At 44.7% G+C, this 24,546-nt stretch overlaps 1 protein-coding gene across 1 annotated transcript; it reads left to right on the plus strand.

The window, feature by feature from the left end:
- The first annotated feature begins 177 nt into the window (after positions 1-177).
- LURAP1L (leucine rich adaptor protein 1 like) lies at positions 178-24,165 on the plus strand. The gene is made up of 2 exons (XM_035097016.2): positions 178-1,114; positions 23,362-24,165. The coding sequence occupies exons 1-2, from the start codon at positions 851-853 to the stop codon at positions 23,737-23,739; spliced, it is 642 nt and encodes a 213-aa protein (XP_034952907.1). The 5' UTR covers positions 178-850; the 3' UTR covers positions 23,740-24,165.
- Positions 24,166-24,546: the final 381 nt, after the last annotated feature.

A 24,546-nucleotide genomic window follows, 5' to 3' on the forward strand; every position in this document is an offset into this window, starting at 1 on the left:
TGGAAACGCTTCTTCGGGTATAGAGGGCCATAAATTAACAAATGCTGGAAACGTTTAGGGAATATGAGGAGTCCCCTAAGTATTGCGTTAAAGGGCTGTCTTTCCTCTCGTACACCTGCCTTTCGGCAATACTCAAACGACTTGGATTGAACTGGCCGCACCGTATAGACGAGCCAGTAGGACCGGTTGCATCGGAGGAGGAAGCGGAGTCATTGCGTAATTGTTGCTGGGGGATATAGAGGGAGCTCTTGCAACACCCGCGCGCGCCGGGATCGCTCAGCAGCAGAGCTGAGCGTGCTTATTAATCCGGGAGGGCGCTCACTCCAGCTGATCACTCAAGTCTACCGGACTTGAGAAGGGATCGGAATCGGGTGGAGGAGGAGGGCAGCAACTCTCCAAGAAGTCCCTTCTCCCTCCTGATCTTCCAAGTAGCAGTAGCTGGCTTTTGCTTCCTTGCAACTTCATTGCGGGGGATCTGCACTCTGCAGCCGCCCGGCTCGCGGTTTTTTGTTTTGATTTTTCCGGCGCAGGCAGCTGGTGCAACAACCGCAAAGGCTGGAGTTTGCAAAATCCAAATAATGCAGCTGCCGAGAAGCGGCGACAGCGGCTTCTCCTGCTGCTGCTGCCTCCCGCGGCGGGTCGCCTGGCCGGCTTGTCGCTGCTCGGCTGCCGTGCGCCCCCGCCTCTGACTGCCGCGGGCTGCGCGCCTGGATTACCGAGCGCGGACTGGCATGGAGAGGTCGGCGAGCGCCGGGCGGCGCGGCTGAAAAGCTCGCCTCTCTGCGCCTTCCCTAGCCGCCGAGTACAGCTCGCTTAATCCGAAAAGCCTCCTTCTTCCGCTTGCCAAGCCATGGAAGATTGCTCCGTGCCAGATCTCCGAGACGTCGAGCTCAAGCTGGGGCGCAAAGTCCCCGAGAGCCTGGCGCGCTCCTTGCGCGGGGAGGAGCCCGCCGTCTCCCTCGCCAGGGAAAAAGAGCCCGAGCAGCCCGCCGGAGGGCCTGCCACCCCCGGCTTCTGCGCCTCCCTGGGCCCCAGAGCCGCCATACTCCGCAGCAGGAGCTCCAGCGCCTTGGAGAGACTGGAGACCAAACTGTACCTCCTCCGGCAAGAAATGGTGAGTAGAGTACGCAGCTCAAGCGCCCTGGCGCACCGCCGCGAAATAACAACAAAGGACAGGCAGGGCTCTAACCATTACTCCGCTCTCCTCCTTTGCGCGCCGCTTGCTGTCAGCAAGCCTTGGTTTTGCGCTTGCTGGGAGACATGCCGAACTGGTGCGATTCTCGTGCAATTCGAAGAGCCGCGCTCCTTCTTTTTGGAGCACTCTCCTCTCTTTTCTCCGCCAGAATAAATGATGTCAGAAACCCAAGAGTAAAGTTCTCAGCGACATCCGTTACAAAGTATTGGAGCGAGGGCTGCTTAAGATGCCGAACTCAAGCTAGGGCCAGTTTTTGAAGTTTTTTAAAAAAGCAGTAGAATAAAAAGGAGAGTGCCTCTGAGCAGGTGAAGAAAGCATTTCTCGCACTCCCTTTTTGGAGTCAGGAGCCTACAGATCTAGAGTTAAGCTTTGCTGCTCATAAGATAGGGGCTCCAATCAAGGCTGAGAGACTCACTCGGCATTTCTGTTTTTAGAACTGAATCCCGGAGGTGTTTTATTTTTGCCACTGTGCTGTGCTTGTGTGTGTGGTTGGCGTGGGCGGCGTGAGTGGGAGAGCGTGGCTGTGCTCCCAGTGTTCATTTGCAGCACTTAATCCTCATTATAAGGCACAGCTAGTCACCTGCCCACAAAACAGCTACAGGCAATTAATTGTCTGTAGGCCTGGCAACTGGATCTAAAATGTGAGAAGTGGGTGTGACAACTCCACAGGAAACTCCATGTTGCAGGGCTCCACCTGCGGTCTTGCTCTAAAAAGAATGGAATCAAGAGTAGAGGAGGAACAGATCTTGTGGCCAAGCCCTATAGGTTTATATGCAGAAAAAGAAAGGGGAGAGGGGGAATGCTCAAGTAGCATTTGTCAATAATTTGTGCCTGCTGTTGCTGGATCCCTCAATATCTATGTATTGACTCACAAAGGATTCAGTATTTTGTAATGAGTTTGGATGCTCTGAAATATAAGAAACAGTCCTTATGGGAAATAATATACCTTGAAAGTAAGGAATGGGGCCCAATTGTGGGTTTGGCACATTTCTTATCATGCTCAGAACGAAGTGGTAGGGACGGGATAAAAAACTATATAAAGAGGCAGCGCTTTCCATGAATCAGATTTTTCCCAGCGAACCAGCTTGCCAACAGACGTTTTTCCTCTTTGTTTGGCATTCACTTGATTCCATCCTTTTCCCCCTGGAAATGAACTCCACCCACCCACACCTCCCATTTTTTCCTTCTTTTTCTGCCCCTTGCCCTGCTCTCGAGGGCTTGGTCTTAATTCTGAATCTCTTCTCAGTACCATGGCTAGTTCCTGGAATATCATGATGTCATCATAAAGAAAATGTGTCACCGAGCACGTGCAGAGTATATTCCTCCCTCCAATGAATTCCTGCAGCCACATACTTAGCTCGGCACCTTGCTTTTGAAGAGGATAGATAACTGCGCTGCTGATAACTTGCAGAATCAGGGATTCGTATGTTACGTGTTGCGTGTTGCAGATATGTTACACACTTGTGCAGGGAAAAAATGACAGTGAAAATTTTGAAAGCCTAATGCAGGCATCCCCAAACTTCGGCCCTCCAGATGTTTTGGACTACAGTTCCCATCTTCCCCGACTACTGGTCCTGTTAGCTAGGGATCATGGGAGTTGTAGGCCAAAACATCTGGAGGGCTGCAGTTTGGGGATGCCTGGCCTAATGGGTTCTCAAAAATAAGGCCTCTCAAGGTGCTCACTAACACTGAATTTTACCCAACTCCCATTGATTTGAATTTGTCTGGGTTGGTTGTGTCCATTCAATTCACAGGGTCTGCTAATATTAATATTATTTATTTATTTATGCCACACATTAAAAAATTCCCTAAACAGGGCTGCCTTCAGATGTCTTCTAAAAATCTGGTAGTTGTTTTTCTCTTTGACATCTGATGGGAGGCCGTTCCGCAGGGCGGGTGCCACCACTGAGAAGGCCTTCTGCCTGGTTTCCTGCAACTTGGCTTCTCACAACGAGGGAACCGCCAGAAGGCCCTTGGCGCTGGACCTCAGTGTCCAGGCAGAACGATGGGGATGGAGATGTTCCTTCAGGTATACTGGGCCAACGTTGTTTAGGGCTTTAAAGGTCAGCACCAACACTTTGAATTGTGTTCAGAAATGTACTGGGAGCCAATGTAGGTCTTTCAAGACAGGTGTTATATGGTCTTGGCGGCCACTCCCAGTCACCAGTCTAGCTGCTGCATTCTGGATTAGTTGTAATTTCCGGGTCACCTTCAAAGGTAGCCCCATGTAGAACGCATTGCAGTAGTTTAAACGGGAAATAACTAGAGCATGCACCACTCTGACAAGACAGTCTGCAGGCAGGTAGGGTCTCAGCCTGCGTACCAGATGGAGCTGCGTACCAGATTGACCTGCGCCTCCATGGACAGCTGTTGAATCCAAAATGACTCCCAGGCTGCACACCTTGTCCTTCAGGGGCACAGTTGCCCCATTAAGGATCAGGGAGTCCCCCACACCAGCCCGCCCCCTGTCCCCCAAGAACAGAACTTGTCTTGTCAGGATTCAACCTCAATCCATTAGCCGCCATCCATCCTCCAGCCGCCTCCAGGCGCTCACACAGGGCCTTCACCGCCATCACTGGTTCCAATTTTAAAAAAGAGGTAGAGCTGGGTATCATCTGCATATTGATGGACACACAGCCAAAAAACCCTGATGATCTCTCCCAGAATGGGGGAGAGGATGGAATCCTGAGGCACCCCTCAAGTAAGGGCACAGGTCTGAACACTCATCCCCCACCATCACTTTCTGAACACGGCCCAGGAGGAAGGAGCGGAACCACTGTATGACAGTTCCCCCAGCTCCCAGCCCCTCAAGATGGTACAGAAGGATGTTATGATCGATTGTATCAAAAGCCACTGAGAGATCAAGCAGAACTAGGAAACAGCTTTCACCATTGTTCAACTAGCTCGACCAAGGCAGTTTCAGTCCCATGATGAGGCCTGAATCCTGACTGGAAGGGATCCAAATGGTCCGCATCCTCCAGGCATATTAAAAGTCACAATAATTTTAAAATAAACAACTTGTATCAAATGAGGCAATATTCAATAATCTATTGGAATCCAATAGTAAACAGTAAAATTACGCAAACATCATAATAAATAATAATTAAACAGTTTACACTTATCATTTACAATTACTAATCTATAATCAATAAAAAATAACAGCAAATCACAATGCATAAAATACTGCAAAACATACAAACCCATGTAAAAGGACCATATTGAGAAATAAGGATATACAACATATATTTTTTGGACTTTTCCCAGCTGCTTCTGCTGTTCTCAAAGCCATGGCCTGGGAAAGGCTCCCAGGGCTGGAGGGTGGGGCAAGCCATTGCCTAATGAGCAGAAAGTTGTTCCTCTGGAGCAGAGCAGCTCTCTTAGGAGCTCACTAAACTTTATTTACAACAGACCTATAGGTTTCACTCCTATTCAAGCAGCTGCAGAACTGTCTGAAAATGAACTCAGCAATGCACAGCCCATGAGCTCTCTCGACAGTAGAGGCGGGTCAAATGAAATGAAGTAGTTCTAGTCCAGCAGAAGCTGGATTCAAGAAGTTGGTTTGAGGGGGGACATCCCTCCCAAAAAACCTAGTGGCCCCATTTGTGCATGTAGTTCTGAACTTGAGGCATTGTTCTTAAATTGAAGTAGAAGGCTTCATTCAGGCAACAATGTTCCCGTCCCTCATACATTGGCATGTATGAATTCATTGTAGGAATCTCCTCCTTCCTCCTGTTCACTGACATAGCTGAGGAGAAGATTGTGGTCTGTAATATTATCCATTACAATCGTACCTCCGCTTACGTCAACTTCAGGATACGTAAGCGGCAAACCTGGAAGTATATTTCCTGGTTTTGCTGTGTGTGCATGCGCAGAAGTGCTCTACCGCTGCATGTGCACATGCAGAAGCAGTCCCTCCAGTTGCAGAAACCTCAGGATCCGATTGGAGCTCCAGAACGGATCCCGTCTGCAACCGGAGGTACCATTGTACAGCTAAAAAATTGAACTTCCACGTTCAATGAGAGTATATTCTTGAACAACAGATCCAGGTTGTGGCCATAGCATAGCCTCCAACATTTCTCTGATGAAAATTGGGGCGTCTATGTCTGTCCAGCTCATAGGCTTCTTAGGTATGTTTGGCTGGTTTCTGAAGAAGACAGAAAGCTGGTCTCTGTGGTCTGATCCAGCAAGGCATTTGCATATAGCCTCTGCTCTCAGATCTCAAGAACAGGCCATTGTTTTGCTTATCTACCTTGAGTTTGTTGATAGGACTCTAAAGTCATTGTGCTGAAACGGGGACTCCTCACCCGGAACAAGAGATCCAAGGTTGTTTCAGCTACACACCCTCGCCGACTATTTCAATCTTCCCTCTGAGATATCATTGTGTTTCTCTAAATATGAACATCTTTAGAGATAACAATCCTCCTACTGTTTATGTAATTACTTTCCTGGAACGAAAGGAGCCATTCCTTCTCTTCCAGCTCACGTCAGCTCAACACCTCTTTGAACTTAAGAAGACAGAGGTTGACGCGAGTTTACAGGTTGATATCCCAAACACAGCCATAGTCCTGAGCAGGCCTGGTCCCTCCAAGATTGCTTTAGGATCTTCCCTGAAATGCTCAGCTTTCACGTTTAGAAAAGTCTCTGGCTTTTTAACTAGGGAAGGTATGGGAAATGATTGGCAGCGGCACCCTTGGGCAGCAGCTGGGACCCAAGCACACGGACAGGGTTCACCAGACTGATTTTGGGCAGTCTCCTCCTCCTCCCAGCCCCCGGGTGCAGATGTATGGTGGCAGTGGCTGGGAATCCACCTGCCATTTTGATTTTCCCACAAAGCTATGGGACAGCAGATGTAGCCTTGCAGAAAAACTAAAATGGCAACTGACTTCCTTGGTTTCTGGGCATCTGGGAGAAGAAGCAAGTGGACAGGGGGCACTACTGACGGAGTCCGGGCACATTCCAGGGCACTTTGCTGGAGGACCCCTGCGGACCCTCCAGATGTCCCTATTTTCCAGGACAGTCCTGGATTTACAGAAGCCATCCTGGTTCCTGATTTGATACTGAAATGGCCCCCTTTTCCTTAGGAAATCCCAATTTTTATCAGAGAAATGCTGGAAGGTGTGGCATTATGCGACCCCTGAGCCAAGCCACCCAGAGTGACTGGGGCAAGCCTGTCAGATGGGTGGGGTATAAATAATAAATTTGCTGTTGTTGTTGTTGTTGTTGTTGCTCTTGTTGTTATTGAATAACAATATTTTCACCAGAGAGATGTTGGAGGGTATGTGGTGGAAGTGGTTGGTAGTCTGCCTGCCATTTTGATTTTCCCACAAAGCTGTGGGACAGCGGCTGTTGCCTTGCAAGAAAACTAAAATGACAGCTGATTTCCTAGGCTTGGCATCTGGGAGAAAAAACAAGTGGGCAGGGGGCTTCACTGATGGAGTCTGAGCCCACTCCAGGGCACTTTTGCTGAAGGACCTTTGTTGCCCCTGTGTCTTAGAACCAGCCCTGCTATAAGACAAAGCACACGGGCAGTAATCTGCCCAATTCCTCGGGACAAAGTACTGTGCCTTCTGCTGTCTGGCGAATGAGCGCAAACATACTGGAAATAATAAACACTATTATTATTATTATTATTATTAAAAAAGAAGTTATAGAATTAATTTGTATGTTATTAATATTCAATGTAATAATGTTTTTACGTTCTGGCTGTTCTGCAATGATCCCCCAACCCCTTAGGCTCATTCATAACAACATTTCCACCGACAGGTGTGTTCCCAGAAGACTTGGCAATGCAAATGGGCTGTGTTACTCAACTACTGTACCTTAATCCTTCCCAGTTTAATGTCAACAGTAGTAGTTTAGGGAAGCAAACAGGTTTGTGGCTGCTTCCCAATCCGTAATTGCTGCTGTGAGGAATTGCAAAACTTGTCCGAAGCCTTGCAGAACATTTCCTTTGCTACAGTGGTAATGCAAAGTCTTTATTAAAACCCTTAAGGATGTTTTAAGAATAAATGAATAAAGTAATTCCATGTCCAAACCATTCCCAAAACAGTAATAGCTCCTAAATATATTAGACCAAAATGTAAATATTAGTTTGCCTCAGTTGCATTCAGAATATGCGCCGTCTTATTCCAAGCCTGTTATCAGCCATCTCATGTTAGCATTTTAATATTGCATACCATGCTTGTAGTAATTAGTATTAGCTAATTTTTTTGCAAGGGCCTCTGGGTAGAACAATTTAATGCATGTAATGTCTAGCAAGAAAATGTACATTCACAAAGGACCTTAATAGAACAACCGAGTAAGCACAAATTTCAAGAGCAGAGGAGGGAGTAGGCTGCATTGTTCTTGGAGCTGTTTCTTACCATGATTTGAACATGTTTGTTTTCCATTGGCCCTTATGACAACAACAACAACAACAAAACCGTTTATTGTGAGGACCATGCCTGTACACAAATATCAAGACAACAATAATTAAAAATGTTAAAATTCATTACATACTATCCCAACAAAACCTTCATCCCGCAAAACAGAAAGAGAAGGAAAACAAGCAACGAGTTAAACAGATGATGAAGGGGTCTTTACTTTATCATCCATAAATCTTTCCCTGGCTTTCATGGCCTTCATCACAAAGACCGCTACCACATGGGTAATTTGTGGGTTAGCATCAACTAACAAAATTTTTACTCTATCTTCAGGATTGATTATAGAGTTGGGTATAGTTTGCAGCACCGCGTCTTTAAAGCCCGAGTAAATGGGGCAATAGAGGAGGTAATGTATAAGATCCTCTTTAATTTTCATGAAGCAAGGGCATAAAAGGTGTTCTGCTGGGATTTTTGTAAATCTACCGGTCAGGTATGCAGTTGGCAATGTTTGAAACCGGGCCATGGTGAAAGCTCTCCGAAGGGTGGGATCAGTGATATCCACCAGGTAGTTGGCACAGATTTTGACTGCCTTTACTCGGGGGAACCAGTAGGAAAACCCATAATTTTTTATCTTCGTGGTGTCTAAAAAGGCGTCTTTTTCAAAGATCCATTCCCGAACTTTATCAGGGCTCCACAGTTTAAGAGTATTAAACTCGGGTAGATTGTATCTGGATACAATATCTAATAGGTTTTGATGCCAAATAGTATTATGTTGTAAAGATACAAAGGCTTTTTTAGCCAATAAGGTGTTTGAGGCATCTGCGAGGTTGATGAAAAAACACAGAAATCTTAAATGGGCCCTGGCAGACACAGAAGGTAATCCTACTTCCACTCTTAAGAAGGCTGCCAGAGTACCCTGAGGGAGGCCTAGAATTCTTCTGAGATAAATTTTTTGGAAGATTTCAAGCCGTTCTAGCAGCTTCTGATTCCATCCCCAGAGTTCTACTCCATATAGCATCTGGGGAATCACTTTTCCAACAAAAGCTTTTAGTGCCGTTGGCCCTTATGAAAGATATAAGAGTGTTGGACTAGGAGACCAAGATTTGAATCTCCACTCACCCACGACGCTCACTCAGTAACCTTGAGCCAGTCACTGTCTCTCAGCCTAACCTACCTCACAGAATTGTTGTTAGGGTACAGTGAGGAGAAAGATAACCATGTACACCACCTTGGAGGAAAAAAATATGGCATATAAATATAATAAATAATAAATAATATAACGTAAGAAGGATGTGGTAAAGCTAGAAACAAGTGCACACAATAGATTTTTTTTTTGCTAGGAAGATTATGGTGCTTTATGTTACACATACAGTGGTATCTCGGTTTATGAACACAATTGGTTCTGGAAGTCTGTTCATAAACTGAAGCGTTCATAAACTGAAGTGAACTTTCCCATTGAAAGTAATGGAAAGTGAATTAATCCGTTCCAGATGGGTCCGCGGCGTTTGTAAACTGAAAATTCGTAAACCGAGGTGTTCATAAACCGAGGTTCCACTGTACGTGGTCTGTGGCCCACCAAGCCTCAGAGACTGTTACTAGCAGCAAAAGAACAGCAGTTGGGGCTTTAATATGCCTCCCCCAGTGCTCCCGGTGCAGCCAGGTTCACTGTCCCTTTGCTGCCAACAGCAATATGGGGACAATGAATCATAGAATCATAGAATTGTAGGGTTGGAAGGGACCACGAGGGTCATCTAGTTCATGGCAGGAATCTTTTGCCCAACATGGGGCTCGAACCCATGACCCTAAAGAGGCTTGTGCTCTATGGGCCGAGCTCCATTCAGGCTGCATCAGGTCTCAATGGAGAGCAGAGGCTTTGACCTTGCCCCCCCCCCCAACGAACTCCATTTTTGACCTCAGGCATGGTACTTCAGAATTGCTGAGAAAGGAGGTTAGAAATGGTTTGTGCGGGAGAGAAGAGGGCAGGGGAGAAAGAGGTTAGGGGAGGTTGTATCTGTGTGAAAGTTGTGTGTCTGTGTGATTGCGAGGGAGCACGACGTTTAGGATGTCTGTGTGAGGGAGGCTGGGTATTGGGGATGAGGGATGAGTAGGTTGCCTGAGTGAGATTCTGCAAGTGAATGTGTGTGTGTGTGTGAGAGAGTGCATTTGTGTAAGTGTGAGGGGAAGCAGACTTGGCCCTGTCCATTCCCAGATCCTGGCATATGGCCCCTGACTGACCACCCACTGCTTTATGCGGCCCACCTTGACTTTACATTGGATTAACTATTTCTACAGCCATTTCTAAAGGAAGTTAGATCAGCCTCCCTTAACCAGTAATGCTCCCATGGAGGAAAATCTTGCCAAGAAAATTATAGATCCAGTACCCTTAGGATTCAGAGAGTTGGAGGGCGGGGAGAACAACCCTGTTTCCTGGAGATCTTATTATTACTGACAAACAAAAGCTTTGTGTGAAATGGCCCCTGGTATCTCCAATTGGAGAGTGAAGTCAAATGGGCCTTAGAAAGCACTGCTAATAACAAGGCCAGTGGAAGTGATGATATTCCAGCTGAACTATTTAAAATTTTAAAAGATGATGCTGTTAAGGTGCTACACTCAATATGCCAGCAAGTTTGGAAAACTCAGCAATGGCCAGAGGATTGGAGAAGATCAGTCTACATCCCAATTCCAAAGAAGGGCAGTGCCAAAGAATGCTGCAACTACCGCACAATTGCGCTCATTTCACACGCTAGCAAGGTTATGCTTAAAATTCTACAAGGCAGGCTTAGGCAGTATGTGGACCGAGAACTCCCAGAAGTGCAAGCTGGATTTCGAAAGGGCAGAGGAACCAGAGACCAAATAGCAAACATGCGCTGGATTATGGAGAAAGCTAGAGAGTTCCAGAAAAACGTCTACTTCTGCTTCATTGACTATGCAAAAGCCTTTGACTGTGTCGACCACAGCAAACTATGGCAAGTTCTTAAAGAAATGGGAGTGCCTGATCACCTCATCTGTCTCCTGAGAAATCTCTATGTGGGACAAGAAGCTACAGTTAGAACTGGATATGGAACAACTGATTGGTTCAAAATTGGGAAAGGAGTACGACAAGGTTGTATATTGTCTCCCTGCTTATTTAACTTATATGCAGAATTCATCATGCGAAAGGCTGGACTAGATGAATCCCAAGCCGGAATTAAGATTGCCGGAAGAAATATCAACAACCTCAGATATGCAGATGACACAACCTTGATGGCAGAAAGCGAGGAGGAATTAAAGAACCTTTTAATGAGGGTGAAAGAGGAGAGCGCAAAATATGGTCTGAAGCTCAACATAAAAAAAAAACCAAGATCATGGCCACTGGTCCCATCACCTCCTGGCAAATAGAAGGGGAAGAAATGGAGGCAGTGAGAGATTTTACTTTCTTGGGCTCCTTGATCACTGCAGATGGTGACAGCAGTCACGAAATTAAAATACGCCTGCTTCTTGGGAGAAAAGCAATGACAAACCTAGACAGCATCTTAAAAAGCAGAGACATCACCTTGCCGACAAAGGTCCGTATAGTTAAAGCTATGGTTTTCCCAGTAGTGATGTATGGAAGTGAGAGCTGGACCATAAAGAAGGCTGATCGCCGAAGAATTGATGCTTTTGAATTATGGTGCTGAAGGAGACTCTTGAGAGTCCCATGGACTGCAAGAAGATCAAACCTATCCATTCTTAAGGAAATCAGCCCTGAGTGCTCCCTGGAAGGACAGATCCTGAAGCTGAGGCTCCAATACTTTGGCCACCTCATGAGAAGAGAAGAATCCTTGGAAAAGTCCCTGATGTTGGGAAAGATTGAGGGCACTAGGAGAAGGGGACGACAGAGGACGAGATGGTTGGACAGTGTTCTCGAAGCTACGAACATGAGTTTGACCAAATTGCGGGAGGCAGTGCAAGACAGGAGTGCCTGGCGTGCTATGGTCCATGGGGTCACGAAGAGTCGGACACAACTAAACGACTAAACAACAACAACAACATCTCCAATTAGAACAGTGTTGGTTTTTCCCCAACTTTGAGACCATGTTGCCATTTGGGCAAACATGCTGAGAATGGCTGGGGGAATTTAGTCAGGAGGGTGGGGTATAAATAATAAAATTCCTGTTGTGGTTGTTGAATAGGACATCCCTATTTTCATCAGAGAAATATTGGAGGGTATGAGCTTATTGGCCAGGTGTGTGTTCCTCGGGATATTCAGTTGGGAATATCCCTCCTACCACCACGCTGTGTTCTGTACGCTCCTGTTAACGTTTGTGCCTATAAGTACCTATTTTTACACCTCAATTTAGCAGTTTGTCATGACCCAAACCTCTCTGATCACAAGTCCACAGTGCAAGGCTCTAAACCAATTGGATTAAGAGGGATCAGCAGCTCAAAATCCTCATTCACCTGTCCAAATTCAGGCACACACAAAAGTTGTCCCACTCATACCACATATGGTATATATAGTATGTGCCGTGACTCCAAAGAATGAGCAATGTTACCGGGAGGGGGGGGGGAGAATTTCATGTCAAGGCAGGCATAGATAATGTGCAGATTTAAAGTCTATCCCCTGGATGTTTATATGACTCAGCCACAATTCAGCCTTCTTGCTTTGAGACAGATGTCTAGAGCACAGAATAACGAATTGATCGTGTGCCATCTGTTCCAAAATTTTCTGACACCACCAGCCGCTCCTTATCTCTGGGCACTGACCTAAATGTTTACACTTGTATTACTGTGTCTGACAACATCGGTAAGTTTGTACTAGGGATTTTCTAAGCACATTTCTTGCTCCCCTCGGAGGAGAAATGTGTGCCACATAAAATGTAGCCTTCCCCTGCCCTAGTCTTTTTTATTAAACAACTGCAATGTCAACGGCACTAATTCAGGATAGCTTTGAAGATCTCCAGTCCACCTGACTTCATTCATCCCTGTTTCCCAAGGACATGAAAGGGGGGGAAAGGAAACATTTGAGTTTCAATAGCTGTCTTTTCATGCTGCCGATCTTTCTGGTGCCATATGCTAGACATCTGTCTTTTATTACAATCAGTCCAGGCTCATTCAGGGATAGATGCGATGAATTAGCCCCCTGTTTATACTAGTTTTCATATGTAACTAACCTCTCCTACAGATCTAAATAACCTTCGGACACAACCTTGACGTTACACGTGGGCTCTTAAATCCGTGGATTTTGTTAGGCTATAAGGGCTGCTCAAGTCCACACTTCACACAGCTAGTGTTTCCAGTCCGATGCAAAGAATTGTGATTGCAAAGGCCTGGGATCTTTGCAACTGCAATAACGAAAAAGTGCAGGTTGTTTGTTTTTTAAGGGAGCAATTTTTCTGGGTCCAGAGTCCTTCCACCCTGCCCCCCCCCAGACATGAACAAACTAATAAAATTTCAAATGAGGGATACTACAGCTACAAGTTAACAGGACAAAGCTAATTATCCAACTAGTTAGCAGCTTCTCTGCTCCTTTAAGGGTCAGTGTCCTTGAAAGGTAGTCAGGCTACATCGGACAGGTTGGCACTGCGATTGTGTTTGAAGACAATTTTAAAATAGGGGATGGGCAAAACCAATGTAAAGATTACTCATGCTTTCGTGGGGTGTGTGGATGGGGGTACTGGTTCTAGATCTGGTTTTTAAGATTCAGGGCAGCAGTGTGACATGCAACAGCCTGTTTCTTAACTCTTGTGTTTGAAAGCATTCCTTTGCGTACTTTTCTAAGGTAAAGGTAAAGGACCGCTGGATGGTTAAGTCCAGTCAGAGACAACTATGGGGTTGTGGCGCTTGTCCACAGACAGCTTCCCAGGTCATGTGGCCAGCATAACTAAACCGCTTCTGGATTTTAGAGGTGTTTTATTTATATTTTTACTTAGCAGGTTTTATAATTAAGTGGTCTATGAATCTTTTCAAAGATAAATAAACATGTGGCAGCAAATGTAATTAATAGAAGAGGAAGGTGACAAGATGCACCCTTATAGCATCAGCCTGAAAAGCACTGTCATTGCTGCAAAACTGCTTCTTTCAGAGCTCTTATACAGTGGACCCTCCGGATACAAACTTAATTTGTTCCAGGGGTCCGTTTGCACCCCAAAAATTACATAAATAGAGGCACGCTTCTGCACACGCGCAATCGAGCGATTCTGCGCATGCGAAAGGTGCACAGAGTGCTTCTGTGCATGCACACATGGTGAAACCCGGAAGTATAAACTTCTGGATTTGCTGTGGCTGTAACCCGAAGATTCTGTATCCAGAGGGATACGTAAGTAGAGGTACAACTGTACTGGCAAAGTAGGGTTGCCAGCCATGCAGGGCAAATGCTGGCTCTCTTGGCCTGAAGTGACATGAGCTCTGCACCCCATAGTCAAATTTGACTGGACTGAACCATCAAGGCGTCCTAAGCTTTTTTTTCTTTTTTGAAAACTTCTTATAGTTGTACCTTGGTACTCAAATGTCTTGGTTCTCAAACACCGAAAACCCGGAAGTGAGTGCTCTAGTTTTCGAACATTTTTCAGAAGCCAAACGTCCAATGTGGCTGTCAGCTATTGTTTCTGGGGCACCTGCACCAATCAGAAGCTGCGCCTTCTGGAACGGATCAAGTATAGCGCTTTTGTTTTTGCTGTCCTCCTCCTCCTCCTCCTCCTAGTTTTAGTTACAGTCTTCTGGAACTGATTAATCCACTTTGAATTACTTTCTATGGGAAAGCACGCCTTGGTTTTGGAACAGACATCCGGAATGGATTAAGTTTGAGAACCATGTGTACATGATTGTGACTTAACGTTTGAGTAAGTTCCAGTTGGATAGCATTTTGCTGCACAGATCTTTAGGGTGGGGTGGAAAGGCTTGATTAATTGATAAAGATGATTGAAGCCAAACTTCATTAACCTTTTTTTATATATATAACCAAGGCTGACATGTATTTAATTAATATAATTTCATTGGCATCATGTATATGTATGCCACTGTGCCAGCAGAAATGCAAAACATTATTCATCTCTTTGCAAATGTAAATCATTAGCTAATCCAACAGTGAATTGCCTATAACTTTTAAGTTCTCCGTCCTTACCTTTAAAATAGGTGTTGAATATCTTGCAAGTGAATTTTCACCCTATGACAGCACTTATTCTGTATGCAAGACATAGGTTTGATTAGCCATCTATGCCATTATTATTATTATTATTATTATTATTATTATTATTATTATTATTTTATTATTAAAGTTGCCAGGTGTTTGGATGGGTGCCATCTTCAGGTGTTCCTTGCTGTAGGGAGTTAGGAATGGACAGATTACTTCTATTAGGAATCTGTTATCTGTTAGGAATGGACAGATAACTCTACTTCCATTTTATGTCACTTCTATCCTATAGGGGAAGCTATGACACCCATTAGCCCCTGCAGACACAGCCAATGACTAGGGATGGTGGGAGTTGGAGTTCAACAACATCTGGAGGGCCAAAGATTCCCAATATCTACACCAGGAAGGTCAAAGGCTGTGACAGAAACTGTAACAACTGCTCTTTTTAAAGAAGCAGTTGCTTCAACACTTAGTACTCTGAGGAAGATGGCAGGTTACTTGGTTTGGATTGGAAATCCATGAGTAGCATTGTCCCACCCATTCATTTTTGTGTGTGTGTAATTTGGAATTCCTTCAGCTGTAATTCCTCTTACTATATGGAAAAGGATTCAAAATGAGGCTCAGAAGCCATCATTACGAGTTTCTATGAAGTTTGCATCGTATAATTTAATTGGAATGTTTGGGCGACTAAATAAGATTGCAGTGATTCAGTTCCCAATCACACCTATCTGAGTTCAAGTCTATTAACGAAATGGCTCCAACACTGGTTCACAGCTGTGAAAACGTTGGGCTTATGTTTCAGCCCTCGCTGTGAATGGCGGCATTCAGTCTGTCCAGCTAGAAGCGAGTTCACGCTGCAATTAGATGTGCTGCTGACTGCACGACACCCTTGTATTTCAAAGGCCTTCAGGATGGGGTGGGCTGTAAATCTCGCTAATTAATATAAACAAAGACATAAAAAAAGGTTGTACTCAAACCTTCAAGCAGTGCTTAAATCAGGCCTCTCTCCTCTGAACTCTGGAGCTGGATTCCTTAATAAAGGAAGGGGGTTAAGTCCTTTCTCACCCAGTCTCTGTATGAAGCACTGCTGTCTTTCAGTCTTGTCCAGAGTGACCTTGTCTTGGTGTCCACACTGCAGCTTCCACCTTCTTCTGTCAGCGCGTTTCAGAATTCTAGTCTGATCGCTGCTCCATACTTTTCAAAGATGGGAAGTAGTGGTAGTAGTACAACAGCAATAACTCCAGGCATCTGCCTCATTCCTTTAAAAAGTTTGTACCCTTCCTCTCAATGGAAAGATCCTCATGGTAGCTTAGAACCAGGCAGTTGTTAGTCTCCTGGTTGATGGTTGGGGTCAGAATGGCCTTCCCCTTGTCCTGGTGTCCTTTCAGAGAGGCTGGGGGTGCTGATGGCGTGAGCCAAGGAGAACTGTATTCCAGGTGTGCAGTCCAAATGTAACTCATTACAGTGGTGCCTCGACTTACGAATTTAATCCATTCCGAAGGCACCTTCGTAAATCGAAAAATTCGTAAGTCGAAAAACGCCATTGGAAACACGATTTCCCATAGGAATGCATTGGAAATGGAAAACTTCATAAGTCTTCATAACCCTATCTAAAACCACCGCAGTTTTCTTTGTAAGTCGGAAAATTCGGTTGTCGAGTCATTCGTAAGTCGAGGTACCACTGTATATGGCAAACCAAGGAACATTGCAAGTAAAAGAAGATTAAGGCTGCATTGCTGCCACCCACTTACCTGGGGGTAAGTCCCATTGACACCAGTGGATCTTCTGAGAATATGTCTGTGGGATTGTGCTGTACATAGAGAAATACATGGTATCATAAAGGTAAAGGGACCCCTGACCATTAGGTCCAGTTGTGACCGACTGGGGTTGCGGGGCTCATCTTGCTCTATTGGTCGAGGGAGCCAGCGTACATCTTCCAGGTCATGTGGCCAGCATGACAAAGCCGCTTCTGGTGAACCAGAGCAGCGCATGGAAACGGCGTTTACCTTCCCGCTGTAGCGGTCCCTATTTATCTACTTGCACTTTGAGGTGCTTTCGAACTGCTAGGTTGGCAGGAGCAGGAACTGCGCAACGGGAGCTCACCCCGTCGTGGGGATTCGAACCGCCGACCTTCTGATCAGCAAGCCCTAAGCTCAGTGGTTTAACCCACAGCGCCACCCACAACCCATACATGGCATCATAGATGGAGGCAAATGTACAAGAGGCTTTGGGAATCATACTGTGACTTTCAAAGACAGAGAGCAGGAATTGGTGGGGGGAAATACTAGCCCTTCTTGAAGCTGAGATCATAGGAATGAGGAAGACCAAATGGAGTCTTAGACCCTAGCATGCCCATCTGGTGATGAAATCATCTGTGGCATGATGCAGGCATATAGTAGAGTCTTCAGCACACCTGCCTTCCTTAGTCATCTTTTGTACGAACTGCAGATACCCACATACATGACTGCATGTGGCTGCCCGTATTGAATAGGGTTAAAAAAAATGTAGTCTATCCATCGAGGCAGCTGATTATGCTTCTGTTTCACACATTGGTTTGAAAGTGAAGGGAAAGAAGCTATAATCAACTGGGCCTAAGTCTCAGTGTTGAGCTTTGACTTTCATTGGTTCCATAAGCTAGGATGCTCAGCCCCAATCCGTGATAAATTAGCACCATTGCAGATGCGAAGGAGCTCCACAGACCTCTTTCAATAAGCAAAAAGAAATGCTAGTGATGCAGCACATGAAACCATCCCTTAAAAAAACACAGTTTGCTCCTCAAATGGGTGTTTTGCATGTGCAGAACCTTCTCATTCATTTTTGAAGCGGCTGTACCAATAATTGCCATGCCGTGCCAAGATCTAAGTATACCAGAGGAATAGTCTTATGGTTCTGTGTATGATCTTCCACTCCACTTTTATGCAGCTCCACTGATTCGAATTGAAGCATCCTGATACAGATCTAATTCAGCGAAGCCATAACAGATATGTAGCAATTGGTAATAGTGGTATTTTAGGGTTGAGTTGCATGCCCTTGTTTCCACCACTGGTTAAACCTTTGCAGTCACCTATGTTGAAGCCAATATCCTGGTTGGTCTCAGCACTCATTTGGCTTCCCTTTCAATTAGCCGTCCTATGTCATTACAGGTTATAGTTGCATGGTAAGTTCCCAAACCCTCCCGGGATATTGTGCACCATCGCCATTGAACTCATCACATGCTCCGCAAGCCTTATTGGGAACGGAACAAGAGGAAATACATGTGTGATGAACCCTTTCATGGGACGGGGTTCTGTATGGCTTTCCTACAAATCTTAGATGCTGCACCCCAGAATGCACCATTCTCCAGAATACATAGAGCTGCCACTGAAAATGATACTCAGCATCTCAATGCACTTGTAGTTAATCCAGATTTCACAAGGTTGCTGCTTCATTGTTTAGATTGTCATAGTCAGTTCCTATAGTCCCTTGCAATATGAGAAGAAGAAAAGGGGATGGTCCACACTGCAGAAAATCAGCCAGTAATGAGAGAAGTGTTTATACAATGAAAAGCAAGTATTATTATTATTATTATTATTTTTAAAAAAAACACCAGTCACATGCTACATGTGTGTATGTGAGGGTGTTTTAAGGTGTGGAAAATTTAATCTATATTCCACACAAAACAGGTCCAACCTAGCTATAAAAATAAAATTGGAACTCTGAATGTGTGCTGTCAGAAATATTTTCCATATAGATAAGAGAAGAAATTAAAAACATAATGAAACATAATAATAGGAAAATAAAGCACTGATGGACAAACAGTATGAATGGAAAATAGTAATAAAACAGGGCATGAGCCAGCCAAAATTAAAAACATTTCAGCTTCTTTGAGTTTATTGAAGCATGTGCCTAAATCTCTCCAAGTGAAATCCTCGGGACTTAATAGTCCTGAATGGTTTGTGCCTATCGTTCAAATGCAGTCTTTGAACGGAACATCGCCTCTGTTTTGCGGGGTTCTGTAGACTTGGGAAGTGGAGAGGGAACTTGTAGGGTGACAAGGAAGTAGCCTCCTGATTGTGGATTGTAATTCAAGCTTGCCTTTTGGTTTCCACCACTGCTTGGATGTGCTGGTTTGAGGCATCCTATATTTCATGGCATTTTGTGAAATCGGCCCTGGCAGCTCCATATTAGGAAGCCAAGCCATCTTAGGCATGTTGGCACCAATAGGTAAAACCTGTGCTATTTTTCTAGAAAAAGAGATGACGGAGCTCACCAGGAACTTCTCCCTTGTTCTCTTAGAATGGCAACGGTGCCCACCTGAGAGTTACTGGAGCTGAGCTCCTGTGAGCTTCTGGTTGAAGGGGAGGAAAAACAACCTGGGAAAAATATTAAAATGATACCTCTGCTGCAGCAGAAATGGTGTGTGTGTGTGTGTGTGTGTGTGTGTGTCTGTGTGTGTGTCTGTGTGTGTGTCAGACTCAGGACTAAGGACAGCCTTCTTCAACCCTTCTACTTCCGCAGAAACATTTCCCTGCTGAAATCTTGAGCTCCAGTCTTTTCTCCACACCTGTAAACAAGACCGATTCACTGGTGCTTAGCCGCTCAGCAGAAGGCTGCTAGGAAATGCTCCCTGCCAGGGGTACCAACTTGAAGAAAATATTGAATATCTTGTTTTGTTAGTGTTAAAGATATAGAAAGGCATTTGACTATATATCAAATTTATAGAATCACAGTCAAGAATCACATAGTTCCATCCTTATTTCAGACATTGTTATATATTCATATATCACAATGTTTCGCTGGTGATATCACCCAGCCCTACTCCAGACCATGTATGAGGATTTCCCTCAGTGCTGCTAATTACACAAAGTTGGTGTGGGGAGGACTGAGAACAGGATGCTGAATGAGATGGGCCATTGGCTTGAAATGTAGCCTTATTAGCTGATAAGGGTCCTTAAGTTGCGCCCAGGCAGGGACAGAGACAGTCAACAACGACACCAAGGGTTGAATCCAGAGAAAGAATTTAATTCTTAAATTTAAGAGACTCTTGGTGATCAGCTCACGACAAGAGTAAAGAAACACAAATTTGCAAAGATTATTACAGTGGAACCTCGGTTTATGAACACCTCGGTTTATGAATTTTCGGTTTATGAACCCGTGGACCCATCTGGAATGGATTAATTCATTTTCCATTACTTTCAATGGGAAAGTTCGCTTCAGTTTATGAACAGACTTCCGGAACCAATTGTGTTCATAAACCGAGGTACCACTGTATACACTTCTTGGGCTCCTTTCTCCCTCCTCTGTAAATGTGCGCACGCAAGGGGGTTGCAGGTTACAAGTCCATATAAGGAAAATCCGTATCCTGTCCTTCTCATAAACACAAGGGGGGTCACAAGTACATATAAGGATCTTCCTGTGTCCGGTTCTTCTTGTAAACACATGCTGACTCATGCTACCCCGGTAGCATCCTCAAGCAGCCTTGAGTGGGGGGGCTTGAGTCCCTGACTATCTTGCCTCTTGTGCCTGATATATGCATCATCTCCTGGTGTAGACCTTGAGCATCTCCTGATGCTCCTTGTGCTTTCTGGCAAGCCCATCCTGTCTAGCTATTGAATGTTTTCATTACACTTTAACACAGAGACACAGAGGCACTAAAAGCATTTTAAGGAGAAAAGCATCCCAGGAATATGGGGGCTAAGCCACACAATCAGAATTATACAATACAGGCAATACAAACTATAGGATCAGATCTAGCTCAATAACACAATTGGCAAACCTCTCTCCACAGATCCAGTAAGGTCTTCTTGTGTTTTTATAATATTGAAAAGCTACATCAGTTCCTAACCATGGCTGCTGTTATTGTAGTAGTTACCCTTTAAGAAACTAGGCTCCATTCCCATGCCTGGTTACTTGGAAGTAAGCCCTGTTGACCTCAGTAGTATTGCCTTTTGAATAAGCAAGTATTGGAATGCACTGTACTCATGTTGCTCCCAAGCTATTATTACAAATGGGAGGAAATTTGCTAATGTGATAATGATCACCCTTTAGGCTTGGGTGCCTCTCTCTCTCTTTTTACATCTATTGCACATGGAAGACTGTTCAGGCAAGATGGGTAGAGATAGGCGAGTCTTTAATCACAATAGCATTGCATTTCTAACATAATGATAGGTTGGAAGTACAATTAGAACTACAGCTGACACACTCCGGAATCCACCATCCAGCTAAGTGCTTGTGATGCTGCCTTGCTGGCAGTTTAAAATTCATTTTCCATAGGGGAGGATTTGAAGGCAATTAAAAATGACACTTAAAGAAATTCAAATAACATCTGTGATATGCTTGAAAGATCTGTGTTCCTGCATTCCAAGATCTCCAGGAAACAGGTGAGAAGGCAGCTGGAAGCACAACTGTAGCTCCTCTTTCTGCCGCCGTCTCCCAAACAAGACTTCAGGATTCAGTCGCCCAGTTTAAGGAAAAAATGGTATCAAGTAAGGTAGAAGAAGGAAATTATGTAGGTTTCTCCTTCAAAAGCATTTCCACCAGTGTCCCACCTCCCAATTCCTTGCTTTCTCTCTCATCCTACTGCACCAGTCACCACTGCTGGTCTAAACCATTGAGCCTCTTTGGCTTGCGGATCAGAAGGTCGGCGGTTCGAATCCCTGCAATCGAGTTCCCATTGCTCTGTCCCAGCTCCTGCCAAGCTAGCAGTTTGAAAGCACACCAGTGCAAGTAGATAAATATGTACCGCTGTGGCAGGAAGGTAAACGGCGTTGCCATGCGCTCTGGTTTCCATCATGGTGTTCCATTGCGCCAGAAGTGGTTTAGTCATGCTGGCCACATGACCTGGAAAGCTGTCTGTGGACAAATTCTGGCTCCCTTGGCCTGAAAGCGGGATGACAGCCACAACCCCATAGTCACCTTTGACTGGACTTAACCGTCCAGGGGTCCTTTACCTTTACCTTGGCAGTCACAGTACCTACAGAGATGGGGAACGTTTTCCAGCCTGAGGGCTGCATTCCCATCTGTGCAATTTTTTTGTGGGCCACGTACCAACAGTGGCTAGGCCCAGAGGCAAACGTGGGCAAAACTGAATAGAAATGTCACCTTTCTGTAGGCTGGTTTCTGTACACCCCTCCCTGACTTCCCACTAGGTGAGCACATTCCATCCATGCAAGGCCATTTTGGGGTGTGGCCTGCGGAAGGTGTGGTTGCAGAAGGTGTTTGGCCAACCAAGTGTCCAGAGGTCAGATGGCGAGACCTGGAAGGGACCACAATGGGTCCCCAAGCATGAGGTTCAAACTTCACCCCTGCTTTTTTGACTGGCTAGATCCAGGAGGGACTTGCAGGGCAAATGAAGGAACTTGTATGGTGGAACTAGGTTCCTTAGAAAGGCGGGTGGGTGATACAGAGGACAAAGGAGGGGCATGGAAAATTAGGGAGGAACAGTCATGGAAGGTTCATGAAATGTGAGAGGAATAGAAGGGGAGGAAGGAGCGCAACAGATGTGGGAATTGTGGAGGAAGAGCAATAATGCACCAGTTCTTTGGCCAGTAGTCAGGAACCATTGATCCAAACCACCAGAGCAATAATTTTTAAAAGAAGGCAGTGTGTAATTCAGGATATTTTGACAGACTTGAGATTTTAAAAGAATCTATGGAAAGAATTATATGGGGGGAGAGGAGGCTTGCCAAAACAAGATAAAGAGCTCACTTCCTCAGAGTCTAGAATGTTTTTTTTTCTTCCTCCAGTTCATTGTGAGTGAACAATGCAGATGTTATATTCATATATAGAAAAACAGAAGGCTTAAGTGAATAGTATAAAAGACTACATTACACAATAATTTGTATTCATTTTTTTATATAAAAGAAACCTTGTTGACTATCAACATGTATTGTGTACCACAAAATACCGGTATTGTTTGTGTGTGTTTATGCATGTATCTGAATCACAGCATATCTAGTGCTTATCTTTATTCTTAAATACTCATTTTAAGATTAGTGTTCTTACTCAAAATGAGTCAGCAGTGTGATGCAGCAGCAGCAAAAAGTCTAATGCTGTTCTAGGCTGCATCAACAGAAGTCTCAAGTCCTGCTCACAGGAAGTTATATTTAGGCTTGCCATGCATCAGGAAAATTCCTGACATGTCCTGGTTTTCAGGTGTACAAATGGCATCAGGGGAGAATGTTGCCAAATTGGCCAAATGTCAGGGAAAACTTGGATGTATGGCAACGAGATGTGGGGTGGGGAAGCTCCAAAAGCTTAAAACCACTTTTTGGGGGGGGGGAGGTTTCCTCTAAAAAGCTCAACAACCCTAGTTATATTCCCACTATATTCTGACTTGGTCAGATCCCACTTGGAATACTGTGTCTAGTTCTGGGTGCCACAACTTAAGAAGGATATTGACAAGCTGGAATGTTCAAGGGTCTTGAAACTAAGTCTTATGAGGAATGGATGAGGGAGTTGGGGATGTTTAGCCTGGTAAAGAGGAGACTCAGAGGAGATAGCCATATCTCAAGGGCTGCCACATGTAAAATGGAGCAAGCCTGTTTTCTCCTGCTCTAGAAGGGAGGACTCAAACCAATGGGTTGAACGTTAATGCATTCCTAAGCAGGCCTGTGTTGGGTCACATAAAACAGGATGAAACTGAATTATTACAATTGTGTGTCAGTTTGAGTCCATGGATGAGTTGATCGATCTGAATCCAGTGTACTGATGAATTGTTGTTCTTCTGCACGCAGGTTGATCTCCGAGCCACAGATGTCAAACTAATGCGGCAGCTACTGATCATTAATGAAAGCATCGAATCGATCAAGTGGTTGATTGAAGAAAAAGGGACGATCACCAGCAGGGGCAGCAGTTTGAGCGGCAGCCTCTGCAGCTTGCTAGAGAGTCAGGAGACCTCGCTGAGAGGCAGCTACAACAGTTTGCAAGACGGCAGTGATGGGCTGGATGGAATCTCCGTGGGGAGCTACCTGGACACTTTGGCGGACGATGTCCCCGGCCAACGTACTCCTTCAGACATGGACCAGTTCAGTGACTCTTCTCTTATAGATGACTCACAGTCCCTCCATAAACATCCCAAGATTGAGTCCGACGAGTACTACTGTTTTGGTTGATGAAAGGAGAACTTTAGGAGGGACACATGTGCACTTGTATTTATGATTCTTCTATGCTGCTATTTGTTTTAAGCATTTTGAAAGCACCTTTTAAAACACAATCTATTTTAAACCTGCTTTAGTCTCTCTGCGGTTGCTCCTAGATTTTTTTCCCCCTCCTGGGTGGTTTTCCTCCTCCTCCTCCAATCTCTCTCTCTCTCTCTCTCTCTCTCTCTCTCTCTCTCTCTCTCTCTCTCTCTCTCATCTTAATTTATTGCTGTGATTTCTTTCTTCTCTTTTATAATATAACTTTTGACCATTTTTTACAAAAATATATCTATATATAAAGGTGAAGGAAATTAATTTTAACTTCAACGCAAAGTGTGGAGATGAACTTTTGCTGAATTCTACATCTGATTGACAATAAAACGCTTTCTATTATCCGTTGATTGGAGGTAAAGAATTTTTTTATCATCTAATGGTATAAGTACATACTTTTTCATAATTCAGCTGGGAGTTGTCAAGGAAAACAGCCAAGCAGTGTGGTGGCTGGTGGAGTTTGCTTATTATGGGCCAGAAGGAAACGCCACAAAACTCTCCTCATAAAGCCAACGCACACATTTGAGAGAGAAAATATGTGATAACGCCCTCCTGGGCCTTATCGACTTCAGAATGGAAATCACACATTTCAGGAGTGGGGAATCTGTTTCTTTAGAAAAGAAAAACCTATACATAAATATTTAGAATACGAACGAGAAGGCCAAGCCACAAACCCTTTCCCCTGGCTTACTAGCTTTCCACATACCAGGAAATTATGACATAGAAGAT

The sequence above is a fragment of the Zootoca vivipara genome, chromosome 16 (assembly GCF_963506605.1).
Source record: "Zootoca vivipara chromosome 16, rZooViv1.1, whole genome shotgun sequence".
In the NCBI taxonomy this organism is placed as follows: domain Eukaryota; kingdom Metazoa; phylum Chordata; class Lepidosauria; order Squamata; family Lacertidae; genus Zootoca; species Zootoca vivipara.